The sequence below is a fragment of the Candoia aspera genome, chromosome 2, assembly GCF_035149785.1.
Source record: "Candoia aspera isolate rCanAsp1 chromosome 2, rCanAsp1.hap2, whole genome shotgun sequence".
In the NCBI taxonomy this organism is placed as follows: Eukaryota; Metazoa; Chordata; class Lepidosauria; order Squamata; family Boidae; genus Candoia; species Candoia aspera.
The window spans coordinates 24,785,718-24,808,901 of record NC_086154.1 but is presented as its reverse complement, the minus strand read 5'-3'; the positions used below and the strand labels follow the sequence as shown (position 1 = coordinate 24,808,901).

The following is a 23,184-nucleotide window of genomic DNA, read 5'->3' as shown; positions in this document are numbered from 1 at the left end:
AGCTCCCTCTTCTCCTTTCCCCTGTTTTTCCTGATCTCTCGGGGGACTTGGATAACCTGATGGTTGTAAGCCAGTGGTTCTCAACTGACAGGCTGGGATAAGAATAGCTAGATGCAAAGGTGTGGGTGATGGTGTCCATCATCCAGAAATTTTTGGGGACAGGGTTGGGGAAGTGTGAAAGGCAATGCCTTGGATCAACATATTATTCATTCCAGGAAGAGCTGGCTATTAGGTTCCTGATGTGAAGCAGAAATGAGAACCACAGGTTGCTGCAGCACAGCGACGCTCACGTCAGTGAGCTAAATCCTTCCCTTAAACTTATATATTTTACTCCTTCATTAGCACCAAAGGTCACCAGTGAATAGGCTAATTTACTTCCATTGGTCTTTCTTCCTCCTGAAAGAAAATAAGCGTGTGCCAAGGCTAAAGGACCACCTGCCCGCCTCCTCTTCTCAAGCAAGAGAGAGAAAATGAAGGGGTTGGAAGCACTGATACCTTCACAAACGTTAGGAGCATTTTTTGCAATTAATTATTAGAAGTATTTGTCTTTTAAAATATGGCAGTTGCAAAACACTTTTAGCTTTATACCTGCTGTTTAAGTTCTACGTAAAACTGCTATGCTCCATCAGTTCAGAGCATCATCAGTATGTCGATGATGCCCCGTTTTGCATCTGCACCACGAAGCCAGTGGGAAATATGATGAAGGTCTTGCCCCAGGTTTGGTGGCTTGGCAGACAAGATATAATGGAGCCCCAAAAGAACACTTGCAAGGGAGCAAAATATCTGGCTGTCAGTCAGCTTGTGTTTTGAGTCTGGACCAGATGGCACTCCAGCCCCTTCCTTGAAGGAGCAGATCCATGACTTGGAGTTACTTCTGGACTCACAGCTATTGCTTGATTTGGAAGAGGGCTGTGGCCAGGAGAGTCTTTGCCCAGCTTCACCTGGTGTTCCAGTTGCAGCCCTATCTGAAGTGGGAGGCATTTGTGGCAGTAACTCAGGCCTTTATCTCACTGAATCTAGACTACTCAGTGTGCCTTATATGGGGTTCCCCTTGAAGACTACTTAGAAAGTACAATTGATATAAAATGCAGCAGCTTGGTTGCTGGCAGGGAAAAGCTTTTACAGTCATTTTGCTATTACCTCCCACACATCAGCATTCCTAGTGCTGCACTGGTTTCCAATCAATTTCTGAGTGCAATTCAGGATGCCTTTGCCCTATAAAGCCTTTCATAGCTTAACTGGCAGGTATCTTTAGGACTGTCTCTTTCAAGTAGAACCATCCCATCCTGCATGCTCCTCTTGGGAAGGAATGCTTGAGGCTGAGAGGTGGGAGAGTCTGGAGACCAAGTTTCTCCACTGCAGTCCATTTGGGATGGCCTTCCCCCAAGGTCTGATTGGCGCCCACTTTGATGTCCTTCAGGAAGGCCATACGAAATGGCAATGTTCTGCAAAGCACTTGATATGTGATTGTCACCATCAGGATTTAACTTTTATTAAACTATTTCACTTTTTAATCTATTCGTTGGTTGCCTTGTTTTTGTGTGTGAACTGCCAAGAGTCATATTTGAAATATGGTGGCAGATACAACTGTAAATAAACAAACAAACAAATCTCACTGCTCTGCTGCTCATGAGAGTTCATTGCACCCCTTCTTCCTGGTGTTCTCCCTAGCGGGGACTGGCCTTGCTACATTGTATGCCATTGGTAAGAAGCCCCCCAAAAGCAAAAAGACATCAGAAAGCAGCACCGCCATATTGCATGGCAAGCTCACTCCTTTGGAGAGGCATGCAATGTGGCAACCTGTGCAAAATGGGGTGGGTTTGCGGAACAACACTGTCATGCTCTGGATTCCATGGTCTACTTAGATTTACATTCTGCTGTGATGGGGAGATCCAACTTTGATCAACTGAATCTCCCATCTGAAGATTCACACAATCCCAGGGATCAGTGTATCCAAGAGGAACACATACGAGAATTTAAGGTCTACAGTTTACAGTTCTAGGTGACTTTAATTAGACTCACAAAATTAGCTTCTCTTTCCCCCTGCAAATTAGGTTGCGGGGGGTGGGGGAGCATATGGATTAAGCAGGATATACTTTTGTGTGAAAAATTATTATGGTTCCAGAACTGAACTTCCAGAACAAGTCTCTAGGATGAGAATCTGCTTTTTAAATTGTTAAGTTCACCTTTTGCACCTGGTTCAGCTTAGTGGTTCTTAAAGTTCTAAAATAAAATAAATAAAATAAAGACTGCCTATCTTAAAGTCTATCCTCCTTGGTATATCAACCTGTAGCCTAAGGATCTGAATGTCAGAATAATTTTTTTAAAATATTTTTTCCAGTAATTAGGTGTTTTCCCCTTACAGTTTACTTCTTCATCTTTGCTAGATACTTATGGCAATCCCAGATGTTCAAGATTAGCTTTTGCACTGTCAGCCGAAAAGAAGCAATAAGGGCAAAAAAGTCTAATCATGCCAATCCATTATGCAGAAGGACATCGAGTGGGATTTCAATTGCAAACCTAAATTCATTCCATTGACTCAGTTCTATCCATTATTTGGATAGAATAGAATTGGCTCCTAAGTGAACGTGCATGATGTACACTTTTTAGGTCCTAGGAAGTGTGCATAGGATGACAGCTGCACATTGTAAGTCTGCCTAATTTTATTCAGTGGTCTCACTGTGATTGCCAGAGTTTAATTCAGAGTGAATGTGCTTTGGAGTATAATGGCTAAAAGCAGAGCAACCAGAAGCTTCTTTTGGAGCTGAACATTTGACCTTTGATTAAAATTTATGCAGGAATGAAAGACATATCTATTGTCTGTGATCTCTTGCTCAGTAAGGAATCAGTCAAGAGGAGTCAAGTTCATGATAATAGAGTTTTCCATTTTTTTAAAGATGTGATGTTATTAATTCTGGATAATGTTTTAATTACAATAGCTTAATGGAGCCTGGAATAATCAAATTAAAGCCACTAGGAATAACTGATATAACTTTCCTTTAAATTCAGCCATATAAACCAGTATTGAATGTCAGCCTCCCAATCCTGAAAGTTTCCTAAAGTTAGTTTTCAAAGACTGTAAGTCAAATTTCTTAACAAGCCAATTTGAAGTTTGTTCAGAATAGATGCCAAGGGCAATTATACTTCAGTATTATGAAATTTGGTCTTTCTCAAGTTGAAGTTCCTGGCTTGAATTCTTGTCCATACAGCAGAGGAGGGGGGTCAACTATCTGATAGTTTCTGTGTGAACAAGTTAATCAATATTTAAGGCATAATGTAAGCCAGCATCTATGGAAAAGATAATGCAGCTGAACTGAGAGTAAAATGATCATATGCATCTTCAAATACCTTCCCCATAGCCATTCCTTGTGTGGGTGGAGAGAGATATTTCCATCAGTTACTGGGTGTGGATAGGAACATTTATTTTTATGGGATATCTGGAGCCAGGAGAGGATGCTGTCCCTCCTGTAGTTCTGTTGCATACCACTACAGTATTGGTTGTGTCTAGACCACAATCTGATTTTTGTAGACAGAATTGTTCATTACCATTTTGTTTAATAATCATATTTCACCTAGCACAACATTCCACAGAATTTAGTTGCATTTCTTTTCAAGGTTTGTTCTTCCTTGTGTAAAATCACAGACTTGGACTACTAGCCTAATTTTGCATGTTTATTGCCCAAAGAGATCCTTATTCTAGCTTGATTTATTGCTAGCTATTAATAATATCCTAATCAATTATTCTATCAAGAATAATAATGTTCTAACTGCAGCTCTAAAGTGCTTGCTTTAAAAACCCAATTTCCCCCTTTGTGTCCCACTTCCCCAACCCAGTTCATTTATTCTAGTCAACATTTAGTTTTCTGCACATTCACTTAGTTTTCCGCACATTTTGAATCTCTTGCCGGAGGTCAGACATCAAGGTGAGGCTAAGCAGATGAACCACGAAATCCTCAAAATCAATTTGGTCATTCTTGTTCTCATCAAGAGCAGAAATTATTTCTTGGTACTTTGGTTTTGCTTCTTGACCCTGTGAAGGAAAGTGAATAGTTTTATAGCAAAATATGGACATGGCTTTCATCATTCTTGCTAATGAGAGGAATCCACCCACAAAATACTTTTTTTTAGGAAGACTACCGAATCAAGATTCTGGTTAGGGGAAGCAGCCATATTTTCTCATAGCTCACTAAACCAAGATAAGAGTAAACTTACACGGGCTCAGAAAAACCCTTTGCATGCCCATCATTAAACCCAAGAGCCTCTAATTAAACATTATGAATGACTTCATAAAACTTCCAGTTTCAGAAGAAGCAAGAATATTAAATCAACCAAACTGTAGTTTAGGGTCATTGTTAGTTTCCAAACTGAAAATTAGCCATTGATTGCTTCCTGACTTGGAGAAAAGAGGATACTCTTGTTATTTTTAGATTTCTTGATTTGTTTGTAGACTGTGTGAGCAAAAAGCTGCTTGGCTGAATGGAAGGCTTATTCATATTTTGAATGCAACTAGTCAGTGACTAATATGAAAAACAATCAAATGGCTGATGTATACAAGTCACAGGTATAAATAATTCTTACTATTAAATAAAAAGGGAATGGCTGCCATATATCAATAATAGTACCTTAATAAACAAAACTAGAAACAGATTTTGCAAAAGAAATGCATTACTTCCATTGAAAATCTAATCAGGAATATACTTATTCACATTCAATCTCAGTATGGGGCTTTTAGCTTGGGCCATGAAACAGCATATAATTGCATTAAAATAAAAACAATGCATCAAAAAGCAAAAGAAACAAAAACAATATAAAATGCAGAAGAGCAGCTAACACCAAACTGTTCAATGCTGATTCTGCAGTTCAAGCTAAGCTAGAGAGGACTTAGATGGTGTGTTTGCGGGAAGCTATCAGGAGATTCTGGGGCAGGAAGGTAGGCTGAGAAATCAAAAAATCACCCCTGAATGCCTTCTGAATGAGCTAGGGCTTTACAGCCTCTTGGAAGCCCAAGAATGTGGGGGAGAACAGAATATCCAGGGATACATTATTCCATAAAAGAGGGGCTTTTATTGAGAAGACCTGCCCTCAGAGTACTTGTAGATTCCCTCAAAGAAGGGACCTCCAGCATGTCCTCTCTTCCTAATCTCGCTGCGCAGGCAGATTCAGTCTGGAGAAAGTAGCCTCTTAAGTAGCCAGATCCTATGTCATAAAGGGCTTGAAAGGCAGTAACCAATACTTGAACTGCACCCAGAAGATAATTGGTGGCCAATGCATTTCCTGAAGTACTGGCATTGCATGGACAAAGTTCAATCTGTCTACAACTACATGGGAAGCTCTGTGTTGTAGCAGCCAAAGCTTAGGAATGATCTTCAAGGATAGCCCCACATGGAGCAAATTGCAGTCGCCCAGCCATGAGGTGATAAGGGAATTGCATGGTCTTGCCAAGAACGCAACATGAACATCTCCATGTAAGCACCAGGAGTCAAGATCAGCTCAAGTGGACATGACCTTGGGGGAATCTTAAATGAAGCCATGCCTAAGCATTGTTTGAACCTTACTAAAAAAGAGGGTACTAAGTGGAGTCTCACAGCCTGGACTCATTTTATCCTGTGTACATATATTCTTCACAAAGCAGGAAGATAAGAAGCAGTATATCTCTCCAGTTCTTTCAGAAAAGATTGGAAATATGAAGTCTTTGGTGCTCTCTGAGCTTGGTTGTTTGCGTGCACATGTTTCATTACCCAACTAGGTAACATCATAGCTGAGTAATGAAATGTCTGCAATCATTGCACAGATGAAGTTACCTAGTTGGGTAATGAAATGTCTGTAAGCAAACAACCAAGGTCAGAAAACAGCAAAAGCTTCACAGTTCAACCCTGAGCTACCTGTTTTCTTTTCTATTGGAAATATATTCAGGAGCAAGCTTTGAAGTAATAGTTCAAATGTCTTCTTCCATCATCTAGCTGTCTGGTGGGGCTTCAGGCACTGTATGAGATTGTATTTTATACAGCATTGCTTTAAATGGTCTGAGTAGGGATGAAATTACCAGCACCTCTCACCACTGTTTGTGCCATGTGAGCTGTTGGGTGTTGTAGCTCAGCAGCTTCTAGAAGGTCCCCTCATCTTGAGGAATGAGAAGAAAGGGGAGTTGCCGGCTTATGATTAAGTAAGACAGATAATACTGCCCATGGCTGCCCTCAGTTCACTTCTCTGTCCTGAATATTATTCCCACATTCTCATTGGACATGCAGGTAAGTATGGAATCCCTCTTCCTCTGTGATGCTTAAAAGGATGTTTCACACAGGAGTTTTATTGGTCCAAAGGTTCTATGAAGCTTCAGAGAGTGATCCCTTCCAGACACAATTGTTAGATGCTTTTAATGGAGTAAGAGGTCTATTCTTACCTGTATAAAATGCATAAACTGACTTTGGAACAGCTTCTTAGCTTCAGATTTGCTGAGTTTGCCCTCAGCATCTGCTGCATTATCATAAACCAAGGCTGCTGTGGCCACAGCTTTTTCTAGATCAGAGCTTTTTCCTAGAGCTGATGGGGAAGGGGGGGGGGAGAAACAAAAAGGTATGGAGGATGACAAATCAATAGAAGTCTACAGGAGCTTTCCTCAGGATCAGGGTTGATATGGTGAATAGCAGGGAGGAAGAAGCTAAGAGAGGGCAGGCTTCAGGATCAGAAGTCAGGTCTGAGAGACCATCAACAACTGACTTGCCTGGTATCTTGCAATTTCCTGATATGATGATAGTTTTGTTTAATGCTAGAACACTTCTGAATTCTAGGAGACAACACTAAGGCCTATGTATACATGAAACCAGATTTTAGACTTCACCCCTTTGAATTGTCTCATTATTGATGCATATGACTCACTAACATCTACAGATTATAGTGATAAATGTTGCACATACCCTTCCTTCTACTGCATGTGTAGATAGGGTATTCCCAGAGTAGAGAATTTACTCCTTGTTCTAGGATCCCTTTGGATCTGTGCATATCTTAATCTTCCATATTAAAAAAAAATCCCTTCTCACCCATATAGGTGGTATGTGTCTTCCTCAACCTCTACCAGATGCCTGGGAGTTTGAGGGCTCTGAGCCGTATCTTAGCTCTTCCTAGCACTGCACCCTTCTGGACAGAGAGCTCTGATGTTGTTCCTGGGATCTGTTGGAGCCACTCTCCCAGCTTGGGGGTCACAGCCCCGAGTGCCCCTACCACCACTGGGACCACTTTGGCCTTCACTTTTCACCTCCTTCCTTCCTTCCTTCCTTCCTTCCTTCCTTCCTTCCTTCCTTCCTTCCTTCCTTCCTTCCTTCCTTCCTTCCTTCCTTCCTATCTATATCTGAGTCCTTGTGGCTGTGAGTTTTGCCACCTGTGTTCTGGACCCATGCCCCTCCTAGCTGCTCAAGACCTCCTGGGTAGCATGTGGTGGGGTCCAAGTGGTAGTTTGTGGGAAGAGGAGGTTCTACCTGCTTTGAAGGAGGTGGTGGTTTGCTTCTTCTCAAGAGGACATCGTTGTCCCCAACTGTGTTGGATAACTTTTGTCCAGTCTCCAATCTTCCCTTTTTAGGGAAGGTTATTGAGAGGGTGGTAGGTGCTTATTTCCAAAGGGCCATGGAGAAAGTGGATTATATGGCTCCTTTTCAGTCAGGGTTCAGACCAGTTTATAGTACAGAAACAGCACTGGCTGCACATTCCTGGACTGGGAGGCCCTGCTCATGATCACTCATGTCCTAGGAAACGAGCCTTTTCTGTAGCTGCACCTACCCTATAGAATATGCTTGCCTCAAGCTTTGGAGGCTCCCTAACCTCCTTGCTTTCCAGAAGGCCATTAAAACCTGTCACTGGCCGAGATGGGAGATGAGCCCAGCATTGGTGTTTTTGAGATGATAGTTATGGCATTTGGTGGTGCATAACAGTTTTTAAATCATGTATATTTTATTATTTGTATATCTGACTGTTAGCTATCCAGGGTCATTTTATTTAATATGGGTGGCCATATACTTTTCACACACACACACACACCCCTCAGTGACACACTGCTTTGCAATGACTTTCTTGTAGTAAGCTAACTGCATTCCTCCCATGGACTTCAGGAGAAGCTTTTCCCATTACTGACTGGACAGCCTGGCATTACACTGGAAAAAGTTTGGAGGAAGAAATCAAATCCCCATAAAAATTGACAGAACATTTCATTTTGGAAGAACAATGATGTGTGCTTTGTGTAGTGGTGACCAATGTAATTCCTGGTCTCATAGTGTCCCCTAATCAGATAGAGGAGAAAAATAGTATAGACTACCTTACCCTTTATAGAAGCCAACTGCTTGGAAATTGGAATGCTGGAAATTAAACAGAGAGATTTTGATTCACATATCTCACAGTTAATTTTTGTTAGAAATGATTTTTTAAATTACTTTCTTTCATGGGGCATGAACATGGTATTAATTACAGTAGGTGACTTTTAATATTTCCTATAAGCATTACTTTGAAAAAGAACTGCCTTGAGTGTTTGGTGGGCAAAAATTATAATAAATAAGACTAGTTCAGGTAATCTCATTCCACCACACTGAAAAATTCAAGTTTTCCACTTACTTTATAGATGTAAGCACGTGTTTTTGTAAGTATGTGTTTATCTAGCATTCCAGCTTCAATTAAGGTCTAAATGACTTACTTGGGGAAGTTCTCTTTCAGTTCCAAACCTATTTCTGACAACAACTCAATGAAATCACTGTGCTGTCCCAGCACTTCACCAGGACAGCTGGGAGAATTTTGGAAAGCTGTGCCTCTACTTGAGATGCTCACAATGTAGTGTTTGTCTGGATCCAGCTCCAGACAAACTGTTCTTAGGGTCAGTCCTATGATTAGGCAGAACCAAGTGCTGAACGGAGAGCAACTCACCTCTCTCCTGAGACATAGGTTGGAGTGGCCTCCCATGTCATTGTTGTCTCTTTCTAAGAGCACGTCAAAGGTGTTCTGGCTGCCTGATCCTTTTGCTGCAAAGCAATGTGCTCTCTGGAGCAGCTGGTCCCTCTGATGCCTTCAGGGGTGGCTACCATTGCAGTAAAACAATGATGGGGCTCTTGAGAACATGTATCAGATCCAGTGTCTTGTTCTGAACATCCCACCAGTGTCTTGTTCTGAACATCCCACCGATTCACAGGGTCAGGCATAGTTGCCAGAGTGGGAGATAGTAGCTGGTATCAACTATGACACAGATTAAATATAAGAAGGGGCAGATAACCGAGCAACATGGAAACCTGATAGGCAAGCAAACATATCTTCTTCTGATTGAAGGAAACAAATGTCTTATAGTATATGAAAGTAGGTTTCTTTTTTAACTAGGCATAGTAGGCTCAACCATTGTTTTGGATTCAGGTTTAAAGCTAAACTGAGATTCGCTGAAATCAAATTAGAAGCTTCTAGGTCTTCTTGTAAGCATGCCAGAAGAGAAAGACCAAGTAAAGGCTAAGTTCAATCTTGTAATGGTACATCACTATTTATTGTTATATTTCCACTCTCTGATTTATATGTATATGTATATGTATATGTATATGTATATGTATATGTATATATTTTATATCTGTGAAAAAAGTAAGGAAAATTTGTTCCTTGATTTCATTACCACATATTGTCTTCCATATGGTGTGAGGGCAGGAATGAGCACCTACAGTCCCATTTTCACAACCACTGGAGTCTCCTAAGCTCATACTCCAAAATTCATCAGTCAGTGACTAGTTTTTCATTCAAGCTTGATTTAAAGCAGGAAAAAAAAAGGCAAAATGGGTGCCTTAAACCTCTGTAATGTTTAATATCCCAATTTTGCATTCAAAACACTTCCCACCATTAAAATTTCTAAAAAGAGTGGAAAATTTCAATCCAATTCCTCTACTGATGTCATTGGGTCACCATCAAGTGGTGGCTTATCCCTTGGAGACATAAAAATATTAGTTGGGGAAGGTAGTGGTATGTGACTTGGACAAAACCCAGTTTGTGTGAATGCAGCCAATAAAATGCCTGCTCTTCCATGTCCCCTTGTGATCTTCAACTGCTTTTCTTTAACATTGAATAAATGATTTGGTTTGTTGGAAAAGGCAGTCAAGTGGTTGCTGGTTCTGGTCTGCATTAGAATGCAGTCCACCAGGACCACCTGTGTCAGGACAGCTCAAATTTCAAAAGCAAGTAAGGGATACAAACGTGGAAAAAGAAGAAGTAATTATTGTTGTTTTTAAATAAAAAAGTAGAAGGGTTCTTCCTTAAAAATTAATATAAACTATAATTAGTTGGGAAAAATTCATAACAATAAGAGCAGGTTGACAGTAGGACCAAGTATTTAGAGAGTTGGTGAGCTCTCCTTCACCGGGTGTGTTAAAACAGAAGCTGCAATCTATCTGTTGGGTGTGCTTTAATCTGGCCTTGTTTGCTGAACGGGAAGTTCAGCCGGGTGGTCTAAGGCATCCTTTCTCAACCTTTGACCCTGGAGGAACCCTTAAAATATTTTTGAGGCCTTGGGGAACCCCTGCACAGTCAGGCTCAAATATAGGCCAGAAGTTATAAAATTATTATATTCATTTCATGGGCAGGCCTGTATATATGCATTAAGTGTGTTCTTAAACTAAAAATAAAGAATGAAACTCACCACTTTAATGTGAAGTTGCCCAAATTGAAATATTTTTTAAAATAAATCATGATCTCCCAGGGAACCCCTAGTGACCTCTCACGGAACCTGAGGGTTCTGTGGAACCCTGGTTGAGAAATCTTGGTCTAAGTTGAGAAACCCTGATCTAACCCTGTTATTATAACTTTTATGATAACATAAACATGATAACATATAACTTTTATGAGAACAAGTAATTTTTGGCTAAAGTGCTAGAAACTCAGAAAAAATCTGTCCACAAACTGTGAAACCTTGGTCCTTTTCCCTCATGAAGAAGCATACACACAGTGAAAGGATAAATCAAATGGAGAATGAACGTGAGTTTCCCAGGAAGGAAAAATTGCTCTTGATTCTTACTTACCGTTTGGATGTTTTCTTTGAAACTTTGTTTGAAGAAACATCCTTTGGTTGATTTAGAGAATATGATTTAGTCTCAGCACTAGAGGCACAGCCACACATCTTTTCCTACAGCTTGGCCACTACTGTTTATGATCTCTAAGCAACTGAAGGGCTTGCAAACTGGCAAACAGAAACCTTGGTGTTGTGAAGACAGCACAGTCATGGAAATGTTCCCTGGTCTTTGGGTTGCTGTAAATAAATCAGTCTGAAGGGAAGTACCAGAAATCAAGAGGAGTTGTGACACCCAAGGCATAAGATGTTTGTACATGATGCAGAAGGTACTTTTAAATCTTTTTTGCATAGTTCATATACATTTCTGAATGCTAATTCAAGATTTTAAAAACAGGAGGAAATGAAATTTAGTGCATTACACTCAATATAGTTACTACATTTGGATTTCATATCTGGAAATTCATTATATTTTAAATACATTTGCCCGGGAAGAAGCCCATTAAACTTAAGGAAGGTTGTTTGGTTGTGCTTCAAGTCAGTTTTGATTCCTGGCAATTACAGATACAAGTCCATGTAATTTTCTTAGCAGCATTTTTCAGAAGTGGTTTGCCATTGCCTGCTTCTTCCCAGGGCTGAGAGAGGGACTGGCCAAGGTCACCCAGCTGGCTCTGTGCCTAAAGCAGGACTAAAACTCACAGTCTCCTGGTTTCTAGCCTGGTGCCTTCACCACTACCCAAAACTGGCTGTCTCTGAGGAATATATAAGTACTTAAAATGAGCCTTGCAGGATCAGGTTAATGGCTCATCTAATTCAACATCCTGTACCAGTTTATGGCCAACCAGTTGTTTCCAGGAAATCCACAAACATGGACAGGACAGTGTTAACTTTCTTTCCACTGTTGTGCCTAGCTGGTTTCCAAAGTAGTCTACCTCTGATTCCAGAGATAGCAAACAGCCATCAAGACTAGTAGCCCAATTCTCCATGAAGTTGTACAATCCTTTTTTTAATACTGCCTACATTGATGGCCTTCACTCCATTGGATGGCAGCAAACTCCACAATTAAGACTATGCATTGCATAAAGAAGTAATTCCTATTAATCTAATAATCTATTGATCTAAATCTCCTTGCATTTAGTTTTACTGGGCAACCTTGAATTTGAACATTGAAAAAAAATTAAATATGGCCTCTAGCTTCACCCACCTTCCTTCCTTGCTTCCTTGCTTCCTTGCTTCCTTGCTTCCTTGCTTCCTTGCTTCCTTGCTTCCTTCCTTCCTTCCTTCCTTCCTTCCTTCCTTCCTTCCTTCCTTCCTTCCTTCCTTCCTTCCTTCCTTCCTTCCTTCCTCCTTCCTTTCTTTTTCTTTTTCTTTTTCTTTTAGAGTTATATGGCTGCTCATCTCAAATACATGACTCTGGCTGGCTAACAATATTAAAATAAGTAATATATTTATAAAACTAAAAAGATAACACTTGGAAAAAATTACTAAATAGCCATTAACAGACATATAATATTTGCCTATATATTATATTCTTCCTTTCCTGCTGCTGCTGAATTTTCTTAATAACTTTAGTGAGGGACATTGTCTTGGGTTTTTAAAAAGGGTTTGAGTTGCCACTATCTATATGCTTGTTGGTAGCTTCAAAGGATTAGTGAGACAAAACGGATCTTTGTAAAAGCCACATTGGTCTTTTTATAGTGACAACAATTCTTCTACTTGCTTCATTATTTTTCTTTATAATAGTTTTTACGATTTTACCAAAGTAAACTATATAGATTATAATTTCCTTTATTGTCCTCAGATGCCAATCTTAAATTACTGTATGTAAATCATTGCATATTTTTGACAAAGATCAACAATTTTACTTGGTTCTTTAGTAAACTTGGGGTTGACACTATCTAGACCTGGGCATCTATTAGGTTTAATTTGCCAATTTAGTTTGCAAGTTCATCTCTTGTAAAAAAAAAAAAAGTGTTAATCTACTGCAGCAATTTAGCTTTAAGTGACAAGTTCACTGAAGCCTCAGAGTCAGAGTGATCTCCAGTCTTGGATATAGCCCCCAGTGCTCTGCAGAACAACTCAGTGGATCACCATCTTTCATGTAACAGAAGGAGAAGTTATTAAATATATGGGAAGCTATTTGCATTTAATTAAGTTTAATGTTTGTCCTGGCCCAGCCCATTTCTTCATACAGGATCTGCTTACTTTTCAGAGTGCTGTCCTTGGCATGACATTTAAAACCATGTGATAAGTCTTCTGTGGTAGTTTTTTTAACAGAGTTGTATTAAACTTTGTACATGTTAGCACATCTCTCTTGTTTCATTTATATCTATCATGTATCTATCATCTCTATTATCTATCAATCTATCAATCTATCTATCATCTATCATCTATCTATCTCTATCTCTGCCCAGAGTTGCTGGGAGTCAGGCAGCATAGAAATTAAATAATAATAATAATAATAATAATAATATATTTGCACACCAATGTGAAATCACAGCTGCCAGTTCTTTAGCTGATGTTGGCTTTTATTCGCATTTTCTTCACAAGAACCTAGGATGTCATAATGTGTCAGTGTAGTATATATCCAAGCAACGTGGCCTTTTGTAATTGACAGATGGAAATTTTGTCAATGTGCGGATTTTCTAAGTGCCGTCCAAAGCTTTTTGGTATGGCACCCAGCGTGCTGATAACCACTGGGACCACCACTGCCGGTTTATGCCATAATCTTTCAACTCCGATTTTCACATCTTGATACTTTGTGATCTTCTCCAATTCTTTGTCTTCTATTCTACTATCTCCTGGTATTGCCACATCAATTATCCACAATCAATTACACCATCAATTATCTTTTCAACCACAGTTAAATCTGGTGTGTTATGCACCAGGACTTTATCAATTTGTATTTGGAAATCCCACAATATTTTAACCTGCTCATTTTTGACTACTTTTTCAACTATATGTTCCCACCAATTTTTCATTACTCGCAAATGATAATTTTTACAGATGTTCCAGTGAATCATTTTGATGACTGTGTTATGTCACTGTTTATAGTCAGTTTGTGTGATCTTCTTGCATGAGCTGAGTATACGATCTACTGTTTCTTTTGCCTCTTTGCACAATCTGCACTTTGAATCACTTGAAGATTTTTCAATTCTGGCTGTGATTGCATCAGTTCGAATAGCTTGCTCTTGGGCAGCCAAAATCAAGCCTTCAGTTTCTTCTTCTATTATTATAATATCATTATTATCTCTATCATCTCTATCTCATACTGCTGAAAGTTGGATCATAATCAAGGGAAGGACTGCAGGCTGCAGGCTGTCTGCTCTTAAATGGAAGCCAGAGCAGATACAGATGTTGACAACCTTCATTTTCCCCACTTTTCTTGGACTATTCTTTTTGCAGAACCTAGGAAAAGATTATCCTTTTCCCCACCCATTTTTAGTGCTGATCTTTCAACACGTCTCCTCCCATGCTCTGATTATTCTTAGATTTCCGGTGCCTTCTTTAGGGAAAGCCTATGAAAAAAAGATAGCATATAATTGCAGTGTCACTGTCAACATGCTTGTAATCCATGTTCATTATCCCTTCAATTAATACCCAGAAATAACATAGAAATGGAGCTGCTCTCAGCTTGAAAATTTTGACATTAAGTGTGAGATGTGGATTTTTTCCCCATCTGAATCCTGTAACAAAGCATGCGGATCTTTATATCTGAGCCTGAGTTAGATGGCAAGGACTGAGAAGGCTGAGTCATTGTCCACGATCCAAGTTACTGCTCTCAGCTGAAAAATGACCTCTCAGTGTTGCATGGCAATTCACTCTTGAAACGTATGAGACTAAAAGCTGTGGTTTGTGATATAACATAGTCAGGGCAGATACTCACCAACTGGTTAAATACATAGTAAAGGTGTAGCAATGCTATGTGAACCAGATCAGATATCAGCCCTTCAAGGCAGACCAGACTAGGAAACTAAAGTCAGCAGGCCAATATTACTTTTATTATAAAGCAACAGAATCCTGTGAGTCTGAATGTGCTTCCCCCATTTTCTCAGGTTACAGTTCTGCCCCAGACTCAGGTTTCTTTTATCTAACCATTGTTTTGGTAGCAGCTCTTCTTCCCATTCCTCAAGGTCATTCCTTCTTCCCATTATATCGGCCTACTTGCTAATGGTATGTCTTGCCACTCACATGTTCAGGAACTATGAGAATGGGCTCTGTGTGTGCATGTTGGCTATCGGGGGAGGGGGGAAGGGATGGGGTTGTGTTTGGTGGGAAAATGTATGTTGTGGAAAGGGTTAGATTGCCTGGCCATTGATTTTAATGTGCCAAAAAAAAAAAGCCATTTGGAGCCTTCTGTGGTATCTATGTAATGGTAGCCAGGGGTGGTAACCTGAAATAGCTCTCTGACTCTCAATTACAGCCTCTCTAATGAGTCATTAAAGCATTTCAATTATGAGTCTTGGAAAGTGCGTTTGGAACTTTTTGATGAAATATTAAAATACAGTTTGATTCTTTGTGTAATTAAACTGTTTGGTTTCTTTAGCTACAGCAGAGCTTTCCTAATAACTAAAGAAATTATTAATTATGTGTGTGTGTATGTGTGCATGTACTGTATATATATACACACACACAGAGTACATACATATAGTGGAATGGCTGAATGGCTGAGCACCTTGGATGGAAGTCTGAAGGTCTCAAACCATCTCTCCCCAAAGCCCTGTGGGTCCTCACACCTGGCCCCACTTCCTGATTTGCCAGAAGTGACTTTGGCATTACTAATACTACCACATACGTATATGGCAGCTCACCCAAGTCTTCCCCTTAATATTGGTATGGGAGAAAAGTAGGTCTCTAACAACTTGCTCTGCCTTTCTAGAGATAGAAAGGAAAAAAAGCAAAAAACAAAATAATGCCTAAGTTGCTACCTCCCGGCTTTATAGTGTCAAAACATGCAGTTAGAGGAATCAGTCCTTCCCCTACCCCAAAGATAGACCAATCTTACAAGAGATAAATAAAATCAAACTTCAGGAAGGTAGAAAAGATAAAACATATTTTTGAAAAAGGGGACTACAGAGCTGCTTAGTTTATGGACAATAGCAGCTTTGACTGAAGCCCTGTCCTTTGGTAGCACTCATTGCACATGCAAGACGTATTTTTAAAATGGTGTTGTAGAGTTGTGGCTGCCATATTGATTTTTTTGACCCACCTCTGCAGACACCCCTGCTGTTCAGGAGTGGAAGTTCAATAGAGAGAAGTTGGATAAAAGAATCATTTTCTACTGACAACACATGAAAACATTATTGTGTAAGATGACTTTCTTACAGAATGTTTCAACAACACTTTTTATGTTTTCTGATAAATAGCATCACAATTCTTCTGTGACATTTTTAAGGTTAAAATAGTTGAGGTATAAATGGCTTTAAAAGAAACTACTTCCTTTTGAAAAGGGAAAGAATCTCCTCCTGTAGCAGATTAGTGTGCTATATTATTTTGATTTTTTTAAGCAAGTGACTGGATTTAAACATGCAGCTTTATTAAATTATATTTTGCTTAGAGGCATTTTGGTAGGAAAATCAATGAACATATATTAAGTATTCAGAATAAATATCCAATAAAGAAACAGTAAAAAATCAGCCTTTAGGCAGAAGGGGGAAGTTTTCAAATATATAAAAGTATATCACAAATGAGGAAGAATATTTCCTTACAAGGCCAAAGAATAGCAATATAGACATAGAAAGGTGGGACAATCACTTCCCAACTTTAAAAATTGTGCAATAAGCATGGGGTGGATATGAAAAGGGATACCAAGTCCCTTTGGAGTTACAAGAGCTATGTGAGGATCATCTGGAAAATAATAAGTTAGGGCAAACTAAGTTAGTGTAGAAATTTCTTTAAGGTATTGAGAGAACACTGTATGGAAATTATGGAAAGGTACATTCAATTGCTTTTCAGCAATATTTACTTATTTTATTTATTTTCAATATTACTACTGAAACGCCATGTTTTAATCATTTTTCAAAAACTGATCTTGCAGGGGCTAGCTACATTTAGGGTGGTCAGGGGAGAGTGAGATTCCAGAAGGTCAGGGCATCAATAGAGAAGCCTTGCTCAACCTGGTCATCCATTTAATGGACATAAGATGTAAATAGAAATTATTGGAATGCCCTGGGAATTTAGTTTAAAAAGGAGTAATCAACTGGTGGCAAGTGTCCCTATAAAACTGACCATAAAGAAGACCGTGGACTGAGACTTCCAGTGGGGACATTGCAGATTGAACAGCTGTGCCCACGGGCTTAGCAGGCAGAACTGACAACGCGGCATTTTTTTCTGGCTCAGGCAGGTTTTTCCTGAAGCCTAGGAGTGTTTTTCCGGGAAAGGAAAACACCTGGAATCATCCCATCTGTCCTCCAGATGGCGGCTTGCAGTCAGAAGTTCACAGAGTTCGTGCTCGACTGGCAAGAGTAGCCAGGAGGCCGGGACATCACCATTTTCCAAGCCGCGCTGTAGCCTTAAAGGGACACTAAGACTGGCCACCCCATTTCTAAATCACCCAATTTATATTTCTTTTAAATATATGTACCCTAAGAGAGGCTTTCTACAGCGAGGAGAAGCAGGTTCTCTTGGTGCTTATCGTTATTTTTGAGATCAATTTTTAAAAATTCTTTTAAAGTTTTGGCTTGTTTTCCATCCAAATATTAAGAAGGATTGAGAATAAATAATTGTCTCCCTGTTGTTATCTTTGTACTAAATTTGAAGATATTCACATTTTCCTACATATTGAATCAGCTGTTTTGAACTTTCAGTTTTCTGCTTCTACTTTCCCAGGGGAACTGTCTGCTTATCACTTTCACTTGTGTAAACATATTCTGTAACTCCTTCATATCCTCAACTTTCGCTAGTTAAGCTCCTAGGGGGTGCCATAATCTACTGCTTGAGGCAGTAGATCTTAAACAAATTTTCTCTGACTTCCACTGAGATTTCAAACAGATTCTTTCCAATTCTTACCAAGTTTTCATGCAAGGCCTTTAGGATACTGTGGAAAATATGAGCTTTAAAATGTGTCATTTGGATGGGGATGTCATGGATGGAATTGAAGAATTTAACAGTGACAGAAATGTCTCTTCGATCTCTGTTGAAATGCTGGATGAAGATTGGATAGTCGAGTTGAAGAAATTAAAGGGAGAGATCAAGTTGCAAACCATAAATGAAATTGGTCTTTGATGGAATGCCATAGAAAAGAAGGGGCTATTATGTATGGGAGGTTTCCTGAAGAGAAGTTGAAGTGTTTGAGGGGGGCAGTTTGGCTGTTTGATTTCTGTAAGAAAAAAGCTCTGTGCACATTGTGGGGATATGTAAATGCTTTGGTTTATTTTGAAGGGGGATAAAGGTTTAAGAATATCTATTTGAATTGTTTTTAGGGTTTGCCTGATTTCATTTATCTATAATGACTTGGATTAAGATTACTAAGGTATAAAAATATTTGGTTTTGGGTTTAATATGATTAAGATTATTAAAATTGTTGTATTATCAAGTATAATGGTAGACAATTTATATGCTTTTTTAGTTTGATCTTTATTATAGTAGACAGGAAAGTGTAGAATAGTAGTAGGAAGGAAATAATTAAATACATTTTATCCTTGAGGGGGTAGTGGATTAGGAGGTCTGTCTGTCTGTCTGTCTATCATCTTTTAATATAAGGGGATGGAGCAACTGTATTTAGTGATTTTTATAATGTGCCAATGGAATGATTTATAGAAATAATGTGATTTTGGTTTAATATAGAGGAAGGGATTGATTATGAAAATTGTATATCCTTGCAGTTAAAAGTCACCTCTTTTTGTAACTCTAAAAAAAAAATTCTCTTGTGTTTTCACGCTTTTTTAGTTTTTTTCTTTCTTCTTTTTCTTTGTAGTTTTTTGTCTTTCAGTAGCCTTTATCTTTGTTTGAAACTTAATAGAATTCTAAAAAAGAAAAAAGAAAAAAGAACATGGGCTGTGGTTTCTATCACACTCAGGCTACAGGGACAACACTGTGCTTCAAAAGGAATTCTCTTAGATTTCCCTTCCAAAACAGCTGTGGGGAGGGCATTAAAACGGGCTAGAGTTAAAGCTCTCCTGAATTTAGGGGTCAACATTTGGTATAGGTATGAAGTTGGTTTGAGAGCTAAAATTTGCTTATTTATAAATATAATTGGAGGTGTTAGCCCTTTGAGGTAGTCCAGACAAGAAACCAACACCTTGAGGGCTAACACTACCTCTATTGTAAGGTTACAATAACAGAATCTTGCAAGTCTGAAAGTACATCTCTCCCCTCTTGCCTTTACTTTCAAGGGAACTATGGAAGGGCCTTCTGAGATGCTTTCCACCTCCCCACTCCTTCTGTGGGCTGACATGTCTCTTACCTGACCATTGCCCCGGCTGCAGCTCTTTCTCCTCACAGAATATACCCACAGATCATTACAGGAGGGCAGCCATTTCTGTTTGACCATCTGTGTCTAAAATTCTCTGTCTTACGGCTAATTTAGCTTGATCCAGCCCTAACGGATTCACACCTTCTGTCCGGCTCTTCCTCAACCCATCATGTGTCTGTTATGCCTCTTGTCTGTTCTTGCCAAATTCCATTATTACACTGTCTTCTTCTCTCTTAGCACTTGCCAAATAGAGCTTTTATGGCATCCCATAGCTTAGAGCCTTGCCATCTCTAAATATGGTCCTGCAAAGCACCTTTAGGTAATTCGACTGTTTGGCATTCAAAATATAATAGATTAGACATATCTGCAATTACAATTCTATTGATTCAAAAATGGACACTATAGGGTAAAGCCAGACCTTAAAATCAATTTAAAAAACTGTTGTATGGAAGACTAATTGGATGATAAAGATTAGTTTTTGTAATTTTCTATCTGAAAGGATAATTATAAAAACTAATCTTTATCATCCAATTAGTCTTGAATGGATTAAATTTTTTTTTAAAGGATAAATAGAATTTCTCTGTTGCCACCCACTGGCTGTATTTATAATTACAGCATCTACTGACATCTTGATCTGGAACGATACTGTTTTCAGCTTCAGAAACACCTAATTATTATAAGTGGTCACTAAATCTTATGAGACTAAAAAGCCTGCCCTTAGTCTTTATAAATACTTGTTATAAATAAATCTGATATGCAACTTTTAAAGAATGAGTGGAACAAAAAATTAGAGCTCCCCTTTTCCCTAAACAATGGGAAATGGTCCAAACATCTGTATCAAAATTTTCAACAGACTACATCTTAGTTTTTAAAAAAATATTATTTTGGATTTATTGGACCCCCATTGTGTTTGTATAGAAAAAGAATAAATAAACCATGGTTTTATTGGAGATGCAGTGAGAAATTCATTAAAACATGTTTTCCATTGTCCTAAAATTGTTATATTCTAGGAAGAAATTAATTTGACTTTGAGCAGGGTTTAATATTTTTTGAAATTCATATTCTTTTGAATGATGTACCTAATAAGAGACTGTCTTTCAATGCCAGAAAGATAAATGTATGGAGCCAGTTAGTCAATGGAAGGCCTGATGTCATTTGCCATTTATGAATGAGATTACAGATGTAGCTTACGTATTGATGATTATATGAAATATGATAATCCGTTATTGACATTGTTTTGTAAAACTTTGTGTACATATAGACATCATGAGAAGCCTATATATTTTTGCTTTCTTTCTGATAGATAGAGATATGAATAGATGGATAGATAGATGATAGATAGATACTGTAGATAGATAGATGATAGTTACTACAAACCTAACAGTTTAGACTGAAAATAGGTACGATTCAGGTGAGATATTTCAGTTTAGCAAAGGTACCTTTACAATGGCCCTTCCACCTATTTTCATTCCTTTATTCAGCCACTCAGCCAGACTATAGATATAGGAGAGCAATAGCTTTCCTCTTTGGGAAATTCATTCTCAGGATTGATCTGCACCCCACTTTCTCCAGAAGCTGAAGGCAGCTTCCATAGGGATTGTCTTTCATTTTTATCCCCATGCAACACACCTGTGAGACAGGTTGGGCTGAAAGATAATTTAGGACTTATTGCATAATAAAATTCCATAGATGAGATTATATAGCCTTTGAACACATTTCAAGATAATATGAGCAAGAATGTATTAATGGCTGTTCAGGGATAAGAATTTTATATATCTTTTATACAACTTTTGTGCCCTGCTTGTGAGCCATGGACATGTTTAGCTTTATTTATTTATTTATTGGATAGACATACAGTACATACATGTTTCCTTTCTCCCAGAAGCTCAAAGCAGCTCCCTTCCTTTGATTCCCACAAAAATAACCCTGTGGCTGTCCTGACAGTGACTGGTTCAAAGTCACTCAGTGAAGTTCTGAGGACTGATTTGAACCTGAAACTCTTCAAAGCTAGACTAATCCCTGAATCACTTCTCCAGGCTGGTTCTCCATGTGCCAATGTGATCCTATGTGTACTAGGAAAGTGATTACACTGACCCCATAGGTCTGATTCTGAAGGGTTTCCTCATGCCCAGAAAGAAAAGTTTGCAACCCCCCCCCCCATAATATCCTATTCTTTACAGCAGGGACACGGTGGTGCTGCGGGTTAAACCGCTGCGCTGCTGAGCTTGCCGATCGGAAGGTCGGCGGTTCGAATCTGCACGACGGGGTGAGCTCCCGTTGCTAGTCCCAGCTCCTGCTCACCTAGCAGTTCGAAAACATGCAAATGTGAGTAGATCAATAGGTACCGCTTCGGCGGGAAGGTGACGGCGTTCTGTGTCGTCATGCCGGCCACATGACCACGGACAGGTCTACGGACAACGCCGGCTCTAACGGCTTAGAAACGGAGATGAGCACCGCTCCCTAGAGTCGGACACGACTGGACTTTACGTCAAGGGAAACCTTTACCTTTACCTTACATCAGGAAAAGGCAACCTGTGCCATCCAGATGTTTTGGACCACAACTCCATACACCCCAACCAGCAACAGAGATTATGCCAACTGTCATCCAAAGCATCTGGAAAATATCAAGTTATATATTCCTGATAGAAGTAAAAGTTTTTGAAAGAACTGTAATGATGCCATACCTATGAATGTCACACACTTTATATAAAGCAATGTCATTTGTCATCTAGTTTTTCAGTACACCCATTATCAACAGTAGAATATATGTTCAGTCATTTGTAAATTCGTTTGTCTTCTTGATTTCCTGAGACATCACTATGCTTCAGTCTGTCTGAATCTCCCATGTTGTCTAACTGGATCCAACAGAAGATACTGATTTACCTCTAATTTTCAGTAAAAAATGTGCTTGCCAGTTGAAGTCCTATTTTCCTGCTAAGTGAAACAGATTACATTCACTGTCATTCCATGGGCATGGGTTGAAATGTTGCTTTAGTTTAGACCTTTGCAACAGCACCATAATTCTTCAAGCAAGTTTTATATGCAATACACTTTATTTATCTACTGAGATCAAATAATTATACCACAATATTAATTTATTCACGGAGCAGCTGTACATTGGTTACAACAATCATATAACTGACTATGCTGCTTTATGCTAAAAGTTGCTTTGAACGTTTACAGCTCATACAATGATATTATAGACAGAAACACTTTTGTTTAGAAATGCAGATGTTCAGTTTTTATGGTGTATTCTTCTGTAGGCTGCAAATAGAATAAGAAAAAAGGAGCCTTGTTTGCATACAGACTCCAGTGTGCATTCGAAGTTGGCAGTTATCAACTGTTTCTCTCTCCAGGCATGAACCATTCAGTCTGATAAATATATGGCAAGGTAGAAATCCAGTTCTTACCCTCCCCTTATTCCTTATGATAGGTGCACAAGATCACTCAACAGAGATACACATCTACACTGGTTAGTTAACAAATGTTCTGCTCAATCTGTGAGGTGGCATCATTCAAAAGGCAGTCAAGGAGCCATCTCACAACAATGAAAGCAAAATTCAGTCTGCCTTATGGCAGATATGTTTTTAGCAGTGGGAACTCCATGCCCCGTACCTGGGATCTATCCATTGCTGGAGTAAGGAGAAGGTAAAGCTCCTAATCTAGCAAAAATCTGATTTTGTTCTCTTGCCATGGTACAAATGGATCTGTTTCATTCAATCACTGAAAGGAAATAATGTTTCCCCTTGAAATTATTATGTGTAAT

The 23,184-nt window shown here is 39.0% G+C and overlaps 1 protein-coding gene across 1 annotated transcript; it reads right to left on the bottom strand.

The window, feature by feature from the left end:
- Positions 1 to 3,871: 3,871 nt before the first annotated feature.
- On the bottom strand, positions 3,872 to 11,116 carry SNTN (sentan, cilia apical structure protein). The gene is made up of 4 exons (XM_063292831.1): positions 11,019 to 11,116; positions 8,308 to 8,342; positions 6,401 to 6,540; positions 3,872 to 4,030 (listed from the first exon to the last, which is right to left on the bottom strand). Exons 1-4 carry the CDS (start codon positions 11,114 to 11,116, stop codon positions 3,872 to 3,874), a joined length of 432 nt encoding a protein of 143 aa, XP_063148901.1.
- Positions 11,117 to 23,184: the final 12,068 nt, after the last annotated feature.